This window comes from Podarcis muralis, chromosome 7 (assembly GCF_964188315.1).
Source record: "Podarcis muralis chromosome 7, rPodMur119.hap1.1, whole genome shotgun sequence".
NCBI classification, from domain to species: domain Eukaryota; kingdom Metazoa; phylum Chordata; class Lepidosauria; order Squamata; family Lacertidae; genus Podarcis; species Podarcis muralis.
The window spans coordinates 15481476-15497168 of NC_135661.1; the positions used below are offsets into that span (position 1 = coordinate 15481476).

The window sequence follows — 15693 nt, forward strand, 5'->3', positions numbered from 1 at the left end:
GAGGAGACGGAGGCTCCCTCTGCCCTGTTCCATTACTCTTTTTGATTGACACTTTAATGAGGGTACGACGGGTCGCCCCCCTGCTGGGGGGCTGGTTCATGCCCCGTTTATCTCACAGTCCATGTAAGCCGAAAATAGCCGCTGGGCTGAGTTTCACCGGCCTGTGACCCAGCAAACCCCACCATGATGGATTGAGTGACTGAGGCGAGTTGGCAGCAAAAGTGTGTAGCAACAGTTTTGTTCTGTCAGCACGACACAATGGATTTGCTGATCTCTAGGTTTTTCCCTCCACAGCCGCTGCCGCTGTCCCTCGCAGATCTCCCCTCCCTTCGCAGGGGAATGGAGTGGGGAGAGGGAGAGGGATCAACAGGAATGGAAAACCTTTGGATTTCAGTTTCTCTCAGCTTCTCCGGTTTAAATTGAGCCTTCGAGAAAAAATTCTCCTGAAGATTCATCAGCACTCTAGTGCAAATTTCGACTCATTCAGAGTGTGGTTTTGATTCATATATATATTTGCAAGCAAATCGCCTTATGTAATGCAATTATTGTACGTTATTTATTGTACATTATTTATTATTATAGACTGGTGACTGGGAGCGGCCGCCAAGACCATATAACACCTACACTGGCTCCTAGTACATTTCGCAGCACAATTCAAAGTGTTGGTGCTGACCTTTAAAGCCCTAAACGGCTTCGGTCCAGTATACCTGAAGGAGCGTCTCAACCCCCATCGTTCTGCCTGGACACTGAGGTCCAGTGCAGAGGGCCTACTGGCGGTTCCCTCGCTGCGAGAAGCCAAGTTACAGGGAACCAGGCAGAGGGCCTTCTTGGTAGTGGCACCCGCCCTGTGGAACTCCTTCCCACCAGATGCCAAAGAGAACAACAACTACCAGACTTTTAGAAGACATCTGAAGGCAGCCCTGTTTAGGGAAGCTTTTAATGTTTAATAGGTTGTTGTATTTTAGTGTTTTGTTGGAAGCCGCCCAGAGTGGCTGGGGGGACCCAGCCAGATGGGCGGGGTATAAATAAATTATCATCATCATCATTATTACTAATACATACTCATGTACACGGCTTGTTCAAACTGCATAGCAAAATTCAGCAAAGCGCCTATTTCAGACGACAGCTGCGTTTCAGTCAGTGTACCGTTTTGCGAACTAGGCGGTTTCTCATTAAAATGCAGTGCAATAAAATAAAATTGATTCCTCCCCCCCCCCCCACCAATCCCTAGCTACCAAGGAAAAATAAATAACGTTTGAGAAGTCAGGCTCGAACCTTCTTCTTCCCACCCTCCTTTCTGTAGCCATTGAGGTGACGAAGTACTGGGAATGGGCAACAGGAAATTTGAACTTTCCTTTTCTTGCCTTTTAAAACAGCTGCTCAGGAGCTGAATGGATGAGGCTCCTTTATTGGGTGTGCCTGATTCTGCTCTGGCTCCGATTCTGCTCTGGCTCTCACAGTTGCAAAAGGCAACAGTCACCAGATGTTACCAGACACTTTGTGACCCTCAGGGTAGGGTGGGAATGCACTCTTGTGCTATTTAAAGCTAGGTGATGTCAGTGCATCTTGTACAGCTTTATACTTGAGCCATGCTTATGTTTGTTATTATTTACGACTTGCACAGAGCCATCAGGGCAGCAACGGAGGAGGAAGAGAGGCCCTCAAAGCGCTCACAACATCTAATGAACTTTTAACACGTGGAATGATAAAAGTCCGCCATTTTATCAGGACATGTTATTAGTTTTTTACTGTTGTAACAGACGTTTTCCTCAAAATTTATCTTCTGCACCACGAAAATAAATATAAACAGTATTCCAACGATATAGGTAATAAGCCTAGGTTAAAACGGTGCTTTTATTAAGCAGCAACCTCTTCGATACTCCCTCCCCCGATATTGTGACACACAAATATTTTCTGCAAATAAAAAGCTATATTTCAATTATCCTCCAAAAAGCATTAACCACCACAGGAATGTTATTTCGTCTGTTATTGTGAAAACCAAGATGTCTGAATTGGTCCTTAGGCCGCATATCCATTTTAGTTTAACACTGATATTGCCTCACAGGGGCAGGATGGTGCTGGTGAGATGTGAATTTTTCCCTCTCAAAGGCCTTATTGTTTGGAAGAAGCCTATAGGGGAATATTAGACAGCTAGGTAGGGATTACGGCTGTTTGCCACCACATTTGGCATTAAGAACTCAACTGAAGAAATCATATCTAGATTTGGGACACCTTCAGTTACCACCTGCTTGGAAAATATACCCTGGTTCATTATACGCAAAATTTTGGAGGTATGCAGTTCCATTTTTCTACATCTATTTTGCACCTCTTCCATTCGTATTTCCCACCTTCCAATAGGAAGGCACCGTAAGGATCCACAATCTGCAAACAGCATCACTATTTCAGATATACGCTGTTTTGAGAAACATGGGAGAGGTTTTAATACATCTCCCCCTCCTCATTGCAGTCCCCATCTCGATTGGGCCCCACACCTATTTTTCTTTGTATCTGGGGTGGGAGAAGCTCCCATTTATGAGGAGTGTTCAGAGCCAAGCGCTTCCCCCAAGATGGCAATTCTGCATGTACCTGCTGCCCCCCAGTAATTCCAAATCAGGCAGCAACCGAGGGTATTAACTCAATGCAAGCAGCTATTTCAGAGTTCTCCCATTTGCAAAATGGCACACTTGACTCCTTGAAGGGTATCCATGGGGGGGGGGGGAGATAAGAAACCACACCGTTCTGTGCTTTCTAGAAGTAACGGGGAAGGCGGGGGGAAGGCAAGGGAGAGCCGGAAGATATTTTAAGCCATGGGCTTTGGAATCTGAATGCAATGTTTATTCACTTAGTAATGGGGTATTAGTGCCAATATCAACAGGAGAGGTCACAGCTCCACACACACGACTGTGGTTCCTAATGCTGATTTTTTTTTTTTAAATCTCTTCCCCCCTGACAAAACACACTGCAAAAGTCTGGAATGACTCCTTTTGCAGACGCTAGATCTGAAACCAAAAGCAGAGGAGCTGGACGAGGGGCCCTCTCATCCAAAATCCCGCCGGAAGGCTGTGCTTTCAAAATGGCGTCAGGAAGCTGCTTTCCTGGCTCCACACAACCATGAGGGAAAGTGACTGAAGTTATCCTGGTTCGAATTGGAAAGCTACCTGCGCATTTCAGAGTAACACCCAACACTTGGTGGGCTCTCCCCATGAAGTCTTTTAGGTAGTTGAATTGGTAGCATGCGTACGATACGCGGCCTAATCACAAGGATTCGCAGCAGCAGCTATTTCGTTCCTCTTTCTATATTACCTATAGGAAAGTGGAGGTTGGTCCATTAAAGTGAATGAGGAGCTGCCCCATCGCCCTCAGTCTGGCCTCAGTCAGCTCCCATCTCCCTGCCTTCTTTCTTACAAGTAGTCCGGGGGTGGTGGTGGTGGGTGGTACTGGCTGTCAGCTTCTTCCTTCCTAGTCACAGGTTTGGTTCATCCCGGAGCCTCGGAGATGAGCAGTAAAGTTGATTCTTTATTCAAGGAAACGGATTACAAACAGAGAAACCTAAGGTAAGAGTGGCCCCCTGGCAAAGCAGTTGCCACTACTGACTACCCGGGATTCCCGCTTCCATGTTTCCTTTCTGCTATTGCCTCCCTTCCTCCGCTTGCTTAGAAAGGTGCCTCTTGCAATAAGAAGTAGCTTTACACCAAATCAGACCACCATTGGTCCATATAGCATTGTGGGCACATCTGGGATTTTGAAGAAGCACGGTGGATGCTAGGTAAAGGTAAAGGTACCCCTGCCCGTACGGGCCAGTCTTGACAGACTCTGGGGTTGTGCGCCCATCTCACTCAAGAGGCCGGGGGCCAGCGCTGTCCGGAGACACTTCCGGGTCACGTGGCCAGCGTGACAAAGCTGCATCTGGCGAGACAGCGCAGCACATGGAAACGCCGTTTACCTTCCCGCTGGTAAGCGGTCCCTATTTATCTACTTGCACCCGGGGGTGCTTTCGAACTGCTAGGTTGGCAGGCGCTGGGACCGAGCAGCGGGAGCGCACCCCGCAGCGGGGATTCGAACCGCCGACCTTTCGATCAGCAAGCCCTAGGCGCTGAGGCTTTGTCTAAAAAGGTAGAGAAAGCCACCGACATCAGCTTCCCCCATACCCCCAGAGACAGAACTTTGACAGAGAACTTCCATGAGTGCCATAGGAGGTGGTGCCTGCAGGCGTTGTGCTGATAATAATATTTTATTATTTATATCCCACCCTCCCTGACCAAAGCCGGGCTCAGAGCGGCTAACAACAGTAAAAATAGTGCAATTTACATAAAATCACAGTCAATTAATTGAAATACATTCTAAAATCAATTCAGAATCGAATTAATGGCAACCATTGGGCTAGAGTTCTATGAGGATTACAGAAGGAGAGAGGTGGTCAGACTGTGCCTTGGCCAAAGGCCTGGTGGAACAGCTCCGTCTTGCAGACCCTGCAGAAAGATGTCAAGTCCTGCAGGGCCCTAGTCTCTTGTGACAAAGTGTTCCACCAGATCGGGGCCACGGCTGAAAAAGCCCTGGCTCTGATTGAAGCCAGCCTAACCTCCCTGTGGCCTGGGATCTCCAAGATGTTTTTATTTGAAGACTGTAAGGTCCTCCATGGGACATACCAAGAGAGGTGGTCCTGTAGGTACGAGGGTCCTAGGCCATATATGGCTTTAAAGGTTAAAACCAGCACCTTAAACCTGATCCTGTACTCCACCAGGAGCCAGTGCAGCTGGTATAGCACCGGGTGAATGTGATCCCGCAGCAAGGACCCCGTAAGGAGTCTCGCCGTGGTATTCTGCACCCGCTAGAGTTTCTGGGTCAGTCTCAAGGGCAGCCCCACATAGAATGATGACCCCCAGTCTATAGTTTCTTCCTAGATCTACACACAGAGGCCCGGAATTGAACCTTGGATTGTCTGCATGGAAAGTGTTTGCTCTTTTCACTGAGCGACAGCCCTTCCCAGAGCTCCGAGGCAGGGAGCCAACCTGGAATTCATGGTCACCATCCAAAGAATGTGGAGACAAGAGGAGAGAGCAGCAGTAGCATTTATTAATCCTCAGATTTAAGACTACAGGACTGCAGTATTAAAATTTATAAACTTCCATTCCTTCCTCCCCCCACCCCCAAAAGGCAGTTTGATACTTTCCAGTCGTCTTATATACCTGGTGTTATTTCCTGGTCAGAGTCCATTTTCTGCTTAAGGCCAACAGAGGGGAACTTTTGTGTGTGTGCGTACATGTGTGTGTGTGCAATAACATCACTTTCCTCTGCAAATGTCCCACTATAAAAGGAGACATTATTGTTTAAACATCAACACTGCCTTATAAAGTGAACATCACAAAATGCAAGAAAAGTTACGCAGATGATTAAAAAAACAACACAAGTCTCCTGTTTCCCTTAAACTGGAGATTCTGGCTCCCTGCAGGGATCACTGCAGTACACACACACACACACACACACACACACACACACACACAACCTCACCAGAATTACTTTAAAGAGCAAACACCCTAGGTATCACTATTTTGCTGGAGCCCCCTACCCTTTGCCCTTCCAAACAAAGAACCCAAATAATTCTGGAGCCAGCAGCACACAAAAGCACTGAATGGTGGAAAGGAACATGCCCCACCCTCGTCGCCAGGCCCCATCCTGACTCTGCCATAACCCAGCTTAGTGCAGATCACTCACAGCACCTGTAACAAACAAAAAAATGAGCCTCAAAGTGCTCCAGGTGTCCTCATCACCACCTCCACAGGAAAAGCATTGTTTCAAAATGCTCAGAATCAGTGCAATAGAAAACTCAATATAACTTTTCCTTTAATTTCTTTACATGAGATAGACCATTATACACCCTCACAACACCCTGTGCACTTTCTTATTTACACCAAACACAGTTGTACATACATACATATATATATATTTATATATATATATATCTGTAGAGGTATATATACACACAGAGAGAGTAAGAAAATACAGGGCTTCCCCTAAAACTAAATGTATTTCAAATACGTCTTTGATCTCGTAGTTCCCCCCATGGCGAGACTCTCTTTTGTTTCCAGGGTCTTGGCTTCCTAGGCTCACAGAACACACTTTCTAACACCCAAACGCTGGTCCTGCTCTTTTTCACCAAGCGCGGAGGCGACTTCTCCACGAGGTTTTGTCAGGGTCAGGAGTCCAGCTCGAGTTGATCTGGGTGCTCGCTGGATCTCAACATAAGCTGCTGCTCATAGAAAAGGCTCTTTGCATAGTTGATTTCTTGAGACAGCTTCACCGCGTGGGCCTCGGATGTCACGTGGACCTGCACAAAACAAATTGCACTTCTCACGTCAACAGAGAATGGCAGCTATGCTTTGGAAGCAGCCTGCCCCTCCCCTCCCTTTGCTGGGTAAAAATGACAAAAATGCACAGCCAGTGGTGACTAAGCTTAGGATTCCACCATGAAGAAGAAATCTTAAAATATTGCTGGTTGCACACCACCCATGTCTTCATTTGTGCTTAATGGTGGCTGGAGACAGCAGATGGCATTGGGGTGAACCCCTCTAACTGGAAAAGTGGTAGGCAGACCAGGCTGGTGAGATCAACTTGAAGTTTTTAACTAGAATCCTGAGATTAATTATTCCCCTCCAAGAGGCTTGTCTGGTGCCCAAGTTATGGTTCTTTCAGTGCCAGGTGAAAATTTCAATTCCCCACCCCGGCCTTTGAATTTCAGCCGTCTATTTGGCACTTTTAAATCTGGACACAGATTGCTCTCTCTTTTTGCTGTTTATATAGGTTGGTTTTTTAATATTTATTTTATTCTAGCCTGTTGTTCTGCTGTTTGGGTCATGTTTTATGCTGGTTCTGAGTTCATGATGTTTGTACCAAAGCAACTTATTGACTGCATTGTTATTTGTGCGATTCACTGGTTTTTACGGACTGCTCACAGAGGGCTTGGGTGATTTTCAGGGTGCGTCTGTCTGTCTATAAACACCACAGATGCAAGCGGCAAGTAAATGAACCAATATCCTTACCATGGGCTTCTGATGAGATGGGCCAGGTATCGACACCCCACTGCTTGAATTGACAGCTTTCTTTGTCAGCTGCACATAGACTTTCCCGTGGTCCTTTGAGATAAGGCAATGGTAGAGATCGTCATACTTGACCTCCAGGAAGACGGCTTCTCGGTCCATCGTGTCGCCACTCTTCAGGAAATAAACCGTTTTGGAGGAAATGATAACGCAATAACTGTCTATGTTCTCTGCTGCAATGAAGCTGCAAAAGAAAGAAAGAAAAATCAAATCAGGAAGTCAAGTGAGTGCCTCACTTGCTGGATGTTTCAAACATCTGCTATCAAATGAGTTTGCTGCTAGAAGAATTCCAGACAGCACACTGGCTACCGAGATGGATTTTAATCTCATGCAAAACCATCACAGGACAGAAGACGAGGCAGAGAGGCAAGATGTGGCTTGAGAATCATTATCTGCCTGAACTAGAATAAATTGTCCTTGGGTCCAGTCCCAACTTGTATGCAGCTTGTGTCTGGCACTTGGGAAATCATTTATAATTATTGACAATAATGCAATGTACATCCTGAGTCCAATGCTGAGTCAGCTGCTTCAACCAATGAATTATGTCCCCCTGTTGCACTTTTAGGTTCCTACATTGTTAAGGTTGGGTGGGGGGCTGCCTTTCCTATGGCCTTCTGTATCTGAAGTTTATTTTGACCAGGAGTGCTAGGATGTTTTATCTCCTCGTATATACACTGGGGCAGAGTCACGTGGAACCCGGAAAGATGTTCATCTTTTATGATTTCCCTTTGAGGCGGAAAACGACCACTTTCTGAATGCATTTTATTTCCAGGCTCTCTTTCCCTTACACGCTTGGAAGCAAGTTTCCCGAATTTGAAAGGGCTCCTTTCCAAGAAAGTCTGCGCAGATGAACGCCATGATCAGAAGCCTGGCTGCACTCCTACGCACAGCTAACCTGTGGGTGAGCATTGCTGAAAACAATGGGATTTACTTCCAAGTAAACTATGCATTAGATCTGAGGGCACAGTCTCACTTGTGGCGACACATTCTGGGGCAGACTTTTGTTTTGCCTTTGCCCTTATTGGAGAAGGGAAAAAATTATTGTGTGGAGGAACCTGAAGGTAAAAACGTCCTCACCTATCCCCACATTCTAAACAACGCACTCTCTGCAGAGGTGGTATAACCACAGATTCAGCGAGACTCCCAGGAACTTGGGAAGAGCGTGATTGTGGCTTTAGAAAACTGCCTTCCCTGAAGGTGCTGTTCCTGAGCTACAGGATCCAGCTACATAGAGTCACCTGAACTCAGCAGGGGAATTCCCAGTTTTGTGGCCATGCCTGGACTGATAAGATATAGGATGTGCTCCTAGGGCAAGCTGTTTGCGATTCAACTCTGAATACTGCCACTCCTTCTGGAGACTAGGTGTTTCAGGCATGCAAGAGAGAAAACTTCCTGTGGTTGCTTATAACTCTGAAACAAACAAGAGTCAAACATCTATTCACAGTTGGGGCTGCAAACAACTTCAGGCCTGACTTCCGCTACTCTGCCTGCAGTTATATAGAGAGGTATAGAAGAGGGAGAGCCATGTACCTTGTCTACAGGGAAGCCTTATAATAAGGAAGCTTCGAAATCAGACTGTGGGGTGGCTCACTCAAGGCCCTTTTAGAGACCAGCAGGTGGCCTGGGACAATATGCCTGGCATATGGTAACGTTTGAAGTCGGGGGGTGTTTAAAAAGCACTTTCCTCTGGCATTAGCTGTAGCTAGCCAAGTGCAGAAAACAAAACAAAGAACACGGCCACCCCTTGGTCTCCATAAAAACAAGCAAACACCCAAACACCGCAAACTCCCCAGTTACAAGGAAATCTTTTGTCAGCTGTGCTAAAATGGGCAATTGGGTGCAACGTGGACAGGGAGTCCTGTAAGCACAAGAGGAGCCTTGGCAATGTTGTTTGCTGGCATACCCGTAGCAAGAGCTCTGTTTTGTTCTAAGCCTGAGTCACACATCATTGTTCATTTTCGCTTGCTGACACATGCCTTTCCCCTCTCCAGGATCAACTGACAAACCTTCTGGTGACCCCTGAAGGCTGTTGTGCTGCTCCAAAACCCCACCCTCCCCAAAGCCCTACATTTTGGCAATAAAAAAAACCAAACAGCAACAACTGCAGCGGCAGCGACAACATAGCATTGCAAGCGACAACCTTCTAAATAAAATTAAAACCAAAACTAAAACAACAGATCTACAGAACAAAGTGGAAGCCGATAATGTCTCTGGAGAACTTATGGCTCTACACTCTTGCAGCACCCCTCCAAACCTCCCCCCTCCCCCCTTTTTTTTACATAAGGAACTAATTTAATTACACAACCTTTTCCAGAAGTGAAACAGTGGGCCTAGCTGGAGGGGGGGGGGATGGAAACATTTAGCAAGAACAGTAAAGCAAGGCATTAGAGCCCTCCATTTTATGGATTTAACTCTGAAGAAAATATGCAATCATTTGGGTGTGTGTGTGTGTGTGTGTGTGTATGTGTATATATATATATATATATATATATATATATATATATATATATATTTGCTTTTGTAGATTTTCACGGGTATAGGTATGCAGGTTTTGGTGTCCTCGGGTGTCTTCCCGTGTAAAAGTTGGGGTGTCTAGGCGACGTTTCGACGAGGTCTCACTCGTCATCTTCAGGCTGGTGCTTTCGGCTTCTTGTTACTGGAACAGAGCAGGATCTCAGTGTTTGAGTTTAAGGCTTTAGCAACTAATCCACACCTAATGACCCACCTAAGTGGTACTCAGGATATCACTCAAGAAATCACTCAAGATATCCCTCAAGCAACTAAGGAACAAAAGAAGAAAAGGCACACTAGCCTGGGAACTTCCTCACCACACCCCTCAACTGTATTTATAGGAACTCAAACACTGAGATCCTGCTCTGTTCCAGTAACAAGAAGCCGAAAGCACCAGCCTGAAGATGACGAGTGAGACCTCGTCGAAACGTCGCCTAGACACCCCAACTTTTACACGGGAAGACACCCGAGGACACCAAAACCTGCATATATATATATATATATATATATATATATATATATATATATATATATATTTGCTTTCGTAGATTTTCACGGGTATAGGTATGCAGGTTTTGGTGTCCTCGGGTGTCTTCCCGTGTAAAAGTTGGGGTGTCTAGGCGATGTTTCGACGAGGTCTCACTCGTCATCTTCAGGCTGGTGCTTTCGGCTTCTTGTTACTGGAACAGAGCCGGATCTCAGTGTTTGAGTTCCTATAAATACTGTTGAGGGGTGTGGTGTATAGCCTCAAATGTTCTGGGCCGAGAGGAAGTTCCCAGGCTAGTGTGCCTTTTCTTCTTTTGTTCCTTAGTTGCTTGAGGGATATCTTGAGTGATTTCTTGAGTGATATCCTGAGTACCACTTAGGTGGGTCATTAGGTGTGGATTAGTTGCTAAAGCCTTGGTGTCTTGACCTCTTGAACTTTGTGAAGAGTTTTTCTGAGAAGATGGCTGTAGTTGTGCTCTGGCTTGGCTTCGTGTATAGGGGCGAGCTGTGGTTTTGTGGCCTGTGTCAGCCAGATCTGTGTAGGGATTGCAGGGGGGTGCAGCATCCGGAGGTGCCATCATGGTTTGGCTACTGGATGGTGTCTGTAATTTATCTGTGGAGAGGGTCTCTCTTTTCCAACACATGAAAGAAACAGGACACGAAATTAATTTTGCAGATTCCAAATTGCTCTCTAACATGGAACATCACCACAAGAGAATAATCATGGAAGCCATCGAGATAGAGAAACACCCTCACAACATGAACAAGCGTGACGACACATCCCGCTTGCCAGACATCTGGAAATTAGCCCTCCCCACAAAAACTGACACCAGATCCAGAGGCACACAGAACGCCATCACCAATCAACCACACCAGACCCAAACCCAGACCCTCTCCACAGATAAATTACAGACACCATCCAGTAGCCAAACCATGATGGCACCTCCGGATGCTGCACCCCCCTGCAATCCCTACACAGATCTGGCTGGCACAGGCCACAAAACCACAGCTCGCCCCTATACACGAAGCCAAGCCAGAGCACAACTACAGCCATCTTCTCAGAAAAACTCTTCACAAAGTTCAAGAGGTCAAGACACAAAGGCTTTAGCAACTAATCCACACCTAATGACCCACCTAAGTGGTACTCAGGATATCACTCAAGAAATCACTCAAGATATCCCTCAAGCAACTAAGGAACAAAAGAAGAAAAGGCACACTAGCCTGGGAACTTCCTCTCGGCCCAGAACATTTGAGGCTATACACCACACCCCTCAACAGTATTTATAGGAACTCAAACACTGAGATCCGGCTCTGTTCCAGTAACAAGAAGCCGAAAGCACCAGCCTGAAGATGACGAGTGAGACCTCGTCGAAACGTCGCCTAGACACCCCAACTTTTACACGGGAAGACACCCGAGGACACCAAAACCTGCATATATATATATATATATATATATATATGCGCAATATATATGTGCAATATATATATGTATATATATCACAAGTGAGGAGTGGATGGCCGTTGGGGGCAGGGGAGAGAAATACACACATCAGAGTTTGCACTGGGCTTCCCACAAACGGGTGTTGGCTTTGTTACTGAGACACCAGAGGGAAATGCTCTGGTGAATGAGCCATATGTATGGCTCAGAAGGCTCTGGCTGACAGTCCTATTATCTTGTCTGGTAAATGAAAATTATGGCTGATAACAACAACAAAGCTTGGGAAAGGCCACAGCTCAGTGGCAGAGCACCTAACAGGCATGCAAAAAGGTGAGAGGCCCAAACTCTGGCATCTATCTCTAGGTAGCTGTGGAAGAGATCCATGCCTGAAACTCTGGACAGTCATTGTCAGACAGCGCAGACAACTATGAGCTTTTGGAATAGAATCATAGAATTGTAGAGTTGGAAGGGACCCTGAGAATCATCTAGTCCAACTCCCTGCAATGCAGGAATACGTAGCTGTCCCATATGGGGATCAAACCTGCTACCTTGGTGTTATCAGCACGATGCTCTAACCAGTTGAGCCCATCTGAGCTAGTTGGACCGATTCAGCCATGGAACATACTTGATGATCCCCAGTCACAGAAACATAGAAAGCTGCCATAGACCAATGGTTCGTTTGGTTCAATATCTGCTACAGTTAGGAGTAGGTGACATGATGCCTTCCATATATTTCTGGAGTTCAGCTCTGAGCACAGGCCATGCTGGCTGCAGCTGATGGGAGTTGGGAGGGTTGCTTGTGAGATCCTTCAAAAAAATGAACAGGTATAAGAATAATCCGAGCAGCATTCCGCCTCCTACAAACTTATTCTCTATTGGTAGTGACAAAAGAGAGTGTGTTTTGCTACCTTCTGTCCACTAAGGTAAAGGTAAAGGTACCCCTGCCCGTAGGGGCCAGTCTTGACAGACTCTGGGGTTGTGCGCCCATCTCACTCAAGAGGCCGGGGGCCAGCGCTGTCCGCAGACACTTCCGGGTCATGTGGACAGCGTGACAAGCTGCATCTGGCGAGCCAGCGCAGCACACGGAACGCCGTTTACCTTCCCACTGGTAAGCGGTCCCTATTTATCTACTTGCACCCAGAGGTGCTTTCGAACTGCTAGGTGGGCAGGAGCTGGGACTGAACGACGGGAGCGCACCCCGCCGCGGGGATTCGAACCGCCGACCATGCGATCGGCAAGCCCTAGGCACTGAGGTTTTACCCACAGCGCCACCCGCGTCCCCCTTCTGTCCACTACAGCCTTGCAATATGACCACAGAATGAGCAGGAACTTGGCTAACGGGAAAGGCTTTTCCAATTTTGTGCGTAACTTAATGGAACCATGTGCAATCACACTTCCAGGGATTTGTGGCTCACTCAGTTGTGTGTGTGTGTGCGCGCGCATAGTTTCTGCTCTATGCTTTCATCCCACAGAAGACCATAATTTAAGGGCACAAATTGAGATGCATGAAAAAGGAGAGGACAGATGCTCCCATTTTTGCATGCTCAGTTGCAAAGCCATGCTCAGTCTCTTACAGGCCCTTCCTTCCTGTTTACTGCCTTTCAGCTCAAAACGTTTAAGCGGACGCTGCAATGAAAAGAGGCTTACATTTATACCCCACCTCTTAGTTTGTCTACAGCCAGTTTTGATAATGAATTGGATAAGGCATGTGCGGCGGTGGGGCAAGGAGTACAATAACAGAATCCTGTTTTGGTTTTTAAAAATCTGTTTTCATCTCAGGAAACGAGGGACAACAATAATGTGCTAGCAGGCAAAGCTGTTGCAACCCACATGGGAATTTCCTAACGCCGGTGGGAATCGCACGAGAGCAAATGAAAACTGCGTTGCAGAGAGCTGCCTCTTGGTCTGCAAACCACAAGAAGGCATTTAAAGAGAATGTGGGGAGCTTTGGTGCTTACAACTCATCCTGAATGTTCTCCGTCAGCTTGCAGAGCACCTCTTGCCCTTCTGCCTGACTCTCCAAGTATCGAGGAAGGAGTCCTTGTGGGCCCCTGCAGCACCGCGGCTTCCTCACTCTTTCCGCTTGCGTCCTGTCAATCATAAACAAGACAGGCAATGTTATTCTTATTATTTCAATCATAATTTCATTTGCAATTCAGTCAAATTCAATTTGCTGAAAAAACAGCAACCCATTAGTCACCACGAAAATGCCATAATACGTAACGGCACTGAGATACTTTTCAGCATAAGTGTCCCCCAGCATACTGAAAATTTGCCTAATCCACTGGGCTGCTAAGGCCAACGTAGAAACATTGCATGTAGCGTGTTTTTCCCCCATCCATCAGCAAACAACCCAATTTCTACCTACTATTCAGTAAGGAAACTCTCTGAAAAATTCCCTTAGGAACTCTATCCCAAGGGGAATTATATACAGTGGTACCTCAGGTTACAGACGCTTCAGGTTACATACGCTTCAGGCTACAGACTCAGCTAACCCAGAAATAGTACCTTGGGTTAAGAACTTTGCTTCAGGATGAGAACAGAAATCATGCTCCGGCAGCAGCAGGAGGCCCCATTAGCTAAAGTGGTGCTTCAGGTTAAGAACAGTTTCAGGTTTAGAACAGACCTCCAGAACGAATTAAGTTCTTAACCCGAGGTACCACTGTAGTACATAAACAAGCAGAATTTCCCACCTCCCCCTGGCGGTGATTAGAACAACAATTTACAGGTGACTTATTAGTCATTTTACACCAGTGATGGCCAAACTCGGCCATCCAGCTGTTTTGGGACTACAATTCCCATCATCCCAGACCACTGGTCCTGTTAGCTAGGGATGATGGGAGTTGTAGTCCCAAAACAGCTGGAGGGCCAAGTTTGGCCATCACTGCTTTACACAGAAGTATCAATGCAGCTTACAAAATAAAACACACTGTATTTTGGGCATCACACAGCAGGGCAGAGTCTCAAACAAAGATGCGCTTTCTCAAGCCCACATTCCCAGCAGGTTGACACTCCTGTCTCAGTGATGTCTACGCTGGCTTGGTCATGACCACAGAATGGAAGATGGTAGGATCCCTCTATGGCAGCGGTTCTCAACCTGTGGGTCCCCAGATATTGTTGGACTACAACTCCCCTCATCCCTGAGCTCTGGCCTTGCTAGCTAGGGGTGATGGGAGTTGTAGTTCAACAACATCTGGGGACCCACAGGTTGAGAAAGGCTGGTCTACAGGGAGCTGACTTCAGGCACCAGGCCTGTTGGCAGACCAACTCTGTGTTACAAGGGCGCCTGCAAACATGATGTGACAGTTGGTGAGAACCATCTGGCCGTGTGGCAATCCTTTGCAGACAACCACAGTGCATCCATAGCAGTGACCGGCAGAGGAATGACCGCCCTGAGGAGCGCAGAGAGAAGAAATGCCATGGTGCATCTGAAGCAGCACAACCAGCTGCAACAAAATAATGTCTCTCCAGTATTGGTCTCTCCAGCCACAGCAGACACTGTAACCTTCCAAGAGTTTGACCTCACCCTCAAAGGCGCACTCCTCCATTGTCTCCCGAGACAGACAGATACCCACAACAATACAATACAGACATGTTAAAGCCAACGAAAAGGTCATCAAAGCTCAAATGAATATCTGCTAGGCTCCTTGCAACAGCACCTGGTCTACCCTCCCAGCTGACCAGTCTCTTGCAAGTGGAGATCATGGATGCACATATACAATAGTCTTCTGTGTATGGTTTGCCCCCATACCCAGAGTAGACCCATTTAAATCAATGAACCTAAGATAGCCACATCTGTTAAGTTAAACTAATCTACATTTGAGTAGGAATAACATTGGAGCCAACCCTATGTAATTAACTTGCCAACTGAGGCAGCAATCTCTGTAGGTCCTCCGGACCGTAAACAGAGTCCTGTAAAGAAGGTCATTCTTACTCCCATTTTGCAGATGGGCAGCCAGGGCAGGAATTTGACCCAGGCCTCCGTGAGGAACACAGGAAAGCAAATCAGGCAGGCAGAAGCTCCAGCTCTCAACCCTGCACAGATCATGCAGCAGGACCATGCTGTCTTGAATCAACAGCACATTTCGGGCAAGTCAAAACATTTATTATTTGTTTTAGATGTTTGCATACCACCCTTTATCCTATTAAGGATTTCAGACTGGT

The 15693-nt window shown here is 46.7% G+C and overlaps 1 protein-coding gene across 13 annotated transcripts in view; it reads right to left on the reverse strand.

Annotated features, from left to right (window-relative positions):
- Positions 1–5051: 5051 nt before the first annotated feature.
- VPS13D (vacuolar protein sorting 13 homolog D) overlaps positions 5052–15693 on the reverse strand; it is a 129305-nt gene continuing 118663 nt past the window's right edge. For all 13 annotated transcript variants that reach the window (XM_077931271.1, XM_077931279.1, XM_077931276.1 and 10 more), the window contains 3 exons: positions 13488–13619; positions 7038–7278; positions 5052–6325 (listed from right to left, as the gene is read on the reverse strand). In XM_077931271.1, coding sequence (XP_077787397.1) covers positions 6194–6325; positions 7038–7278; positions 13488–13619 — 505 coding nt within the window. In that variant the 3' untranslated portion in view covers positions 5052–6193. The remainder of the gene's footprint in view (positions 6326–7037; positions 7279–13487; positions 13620–15693) is intronic.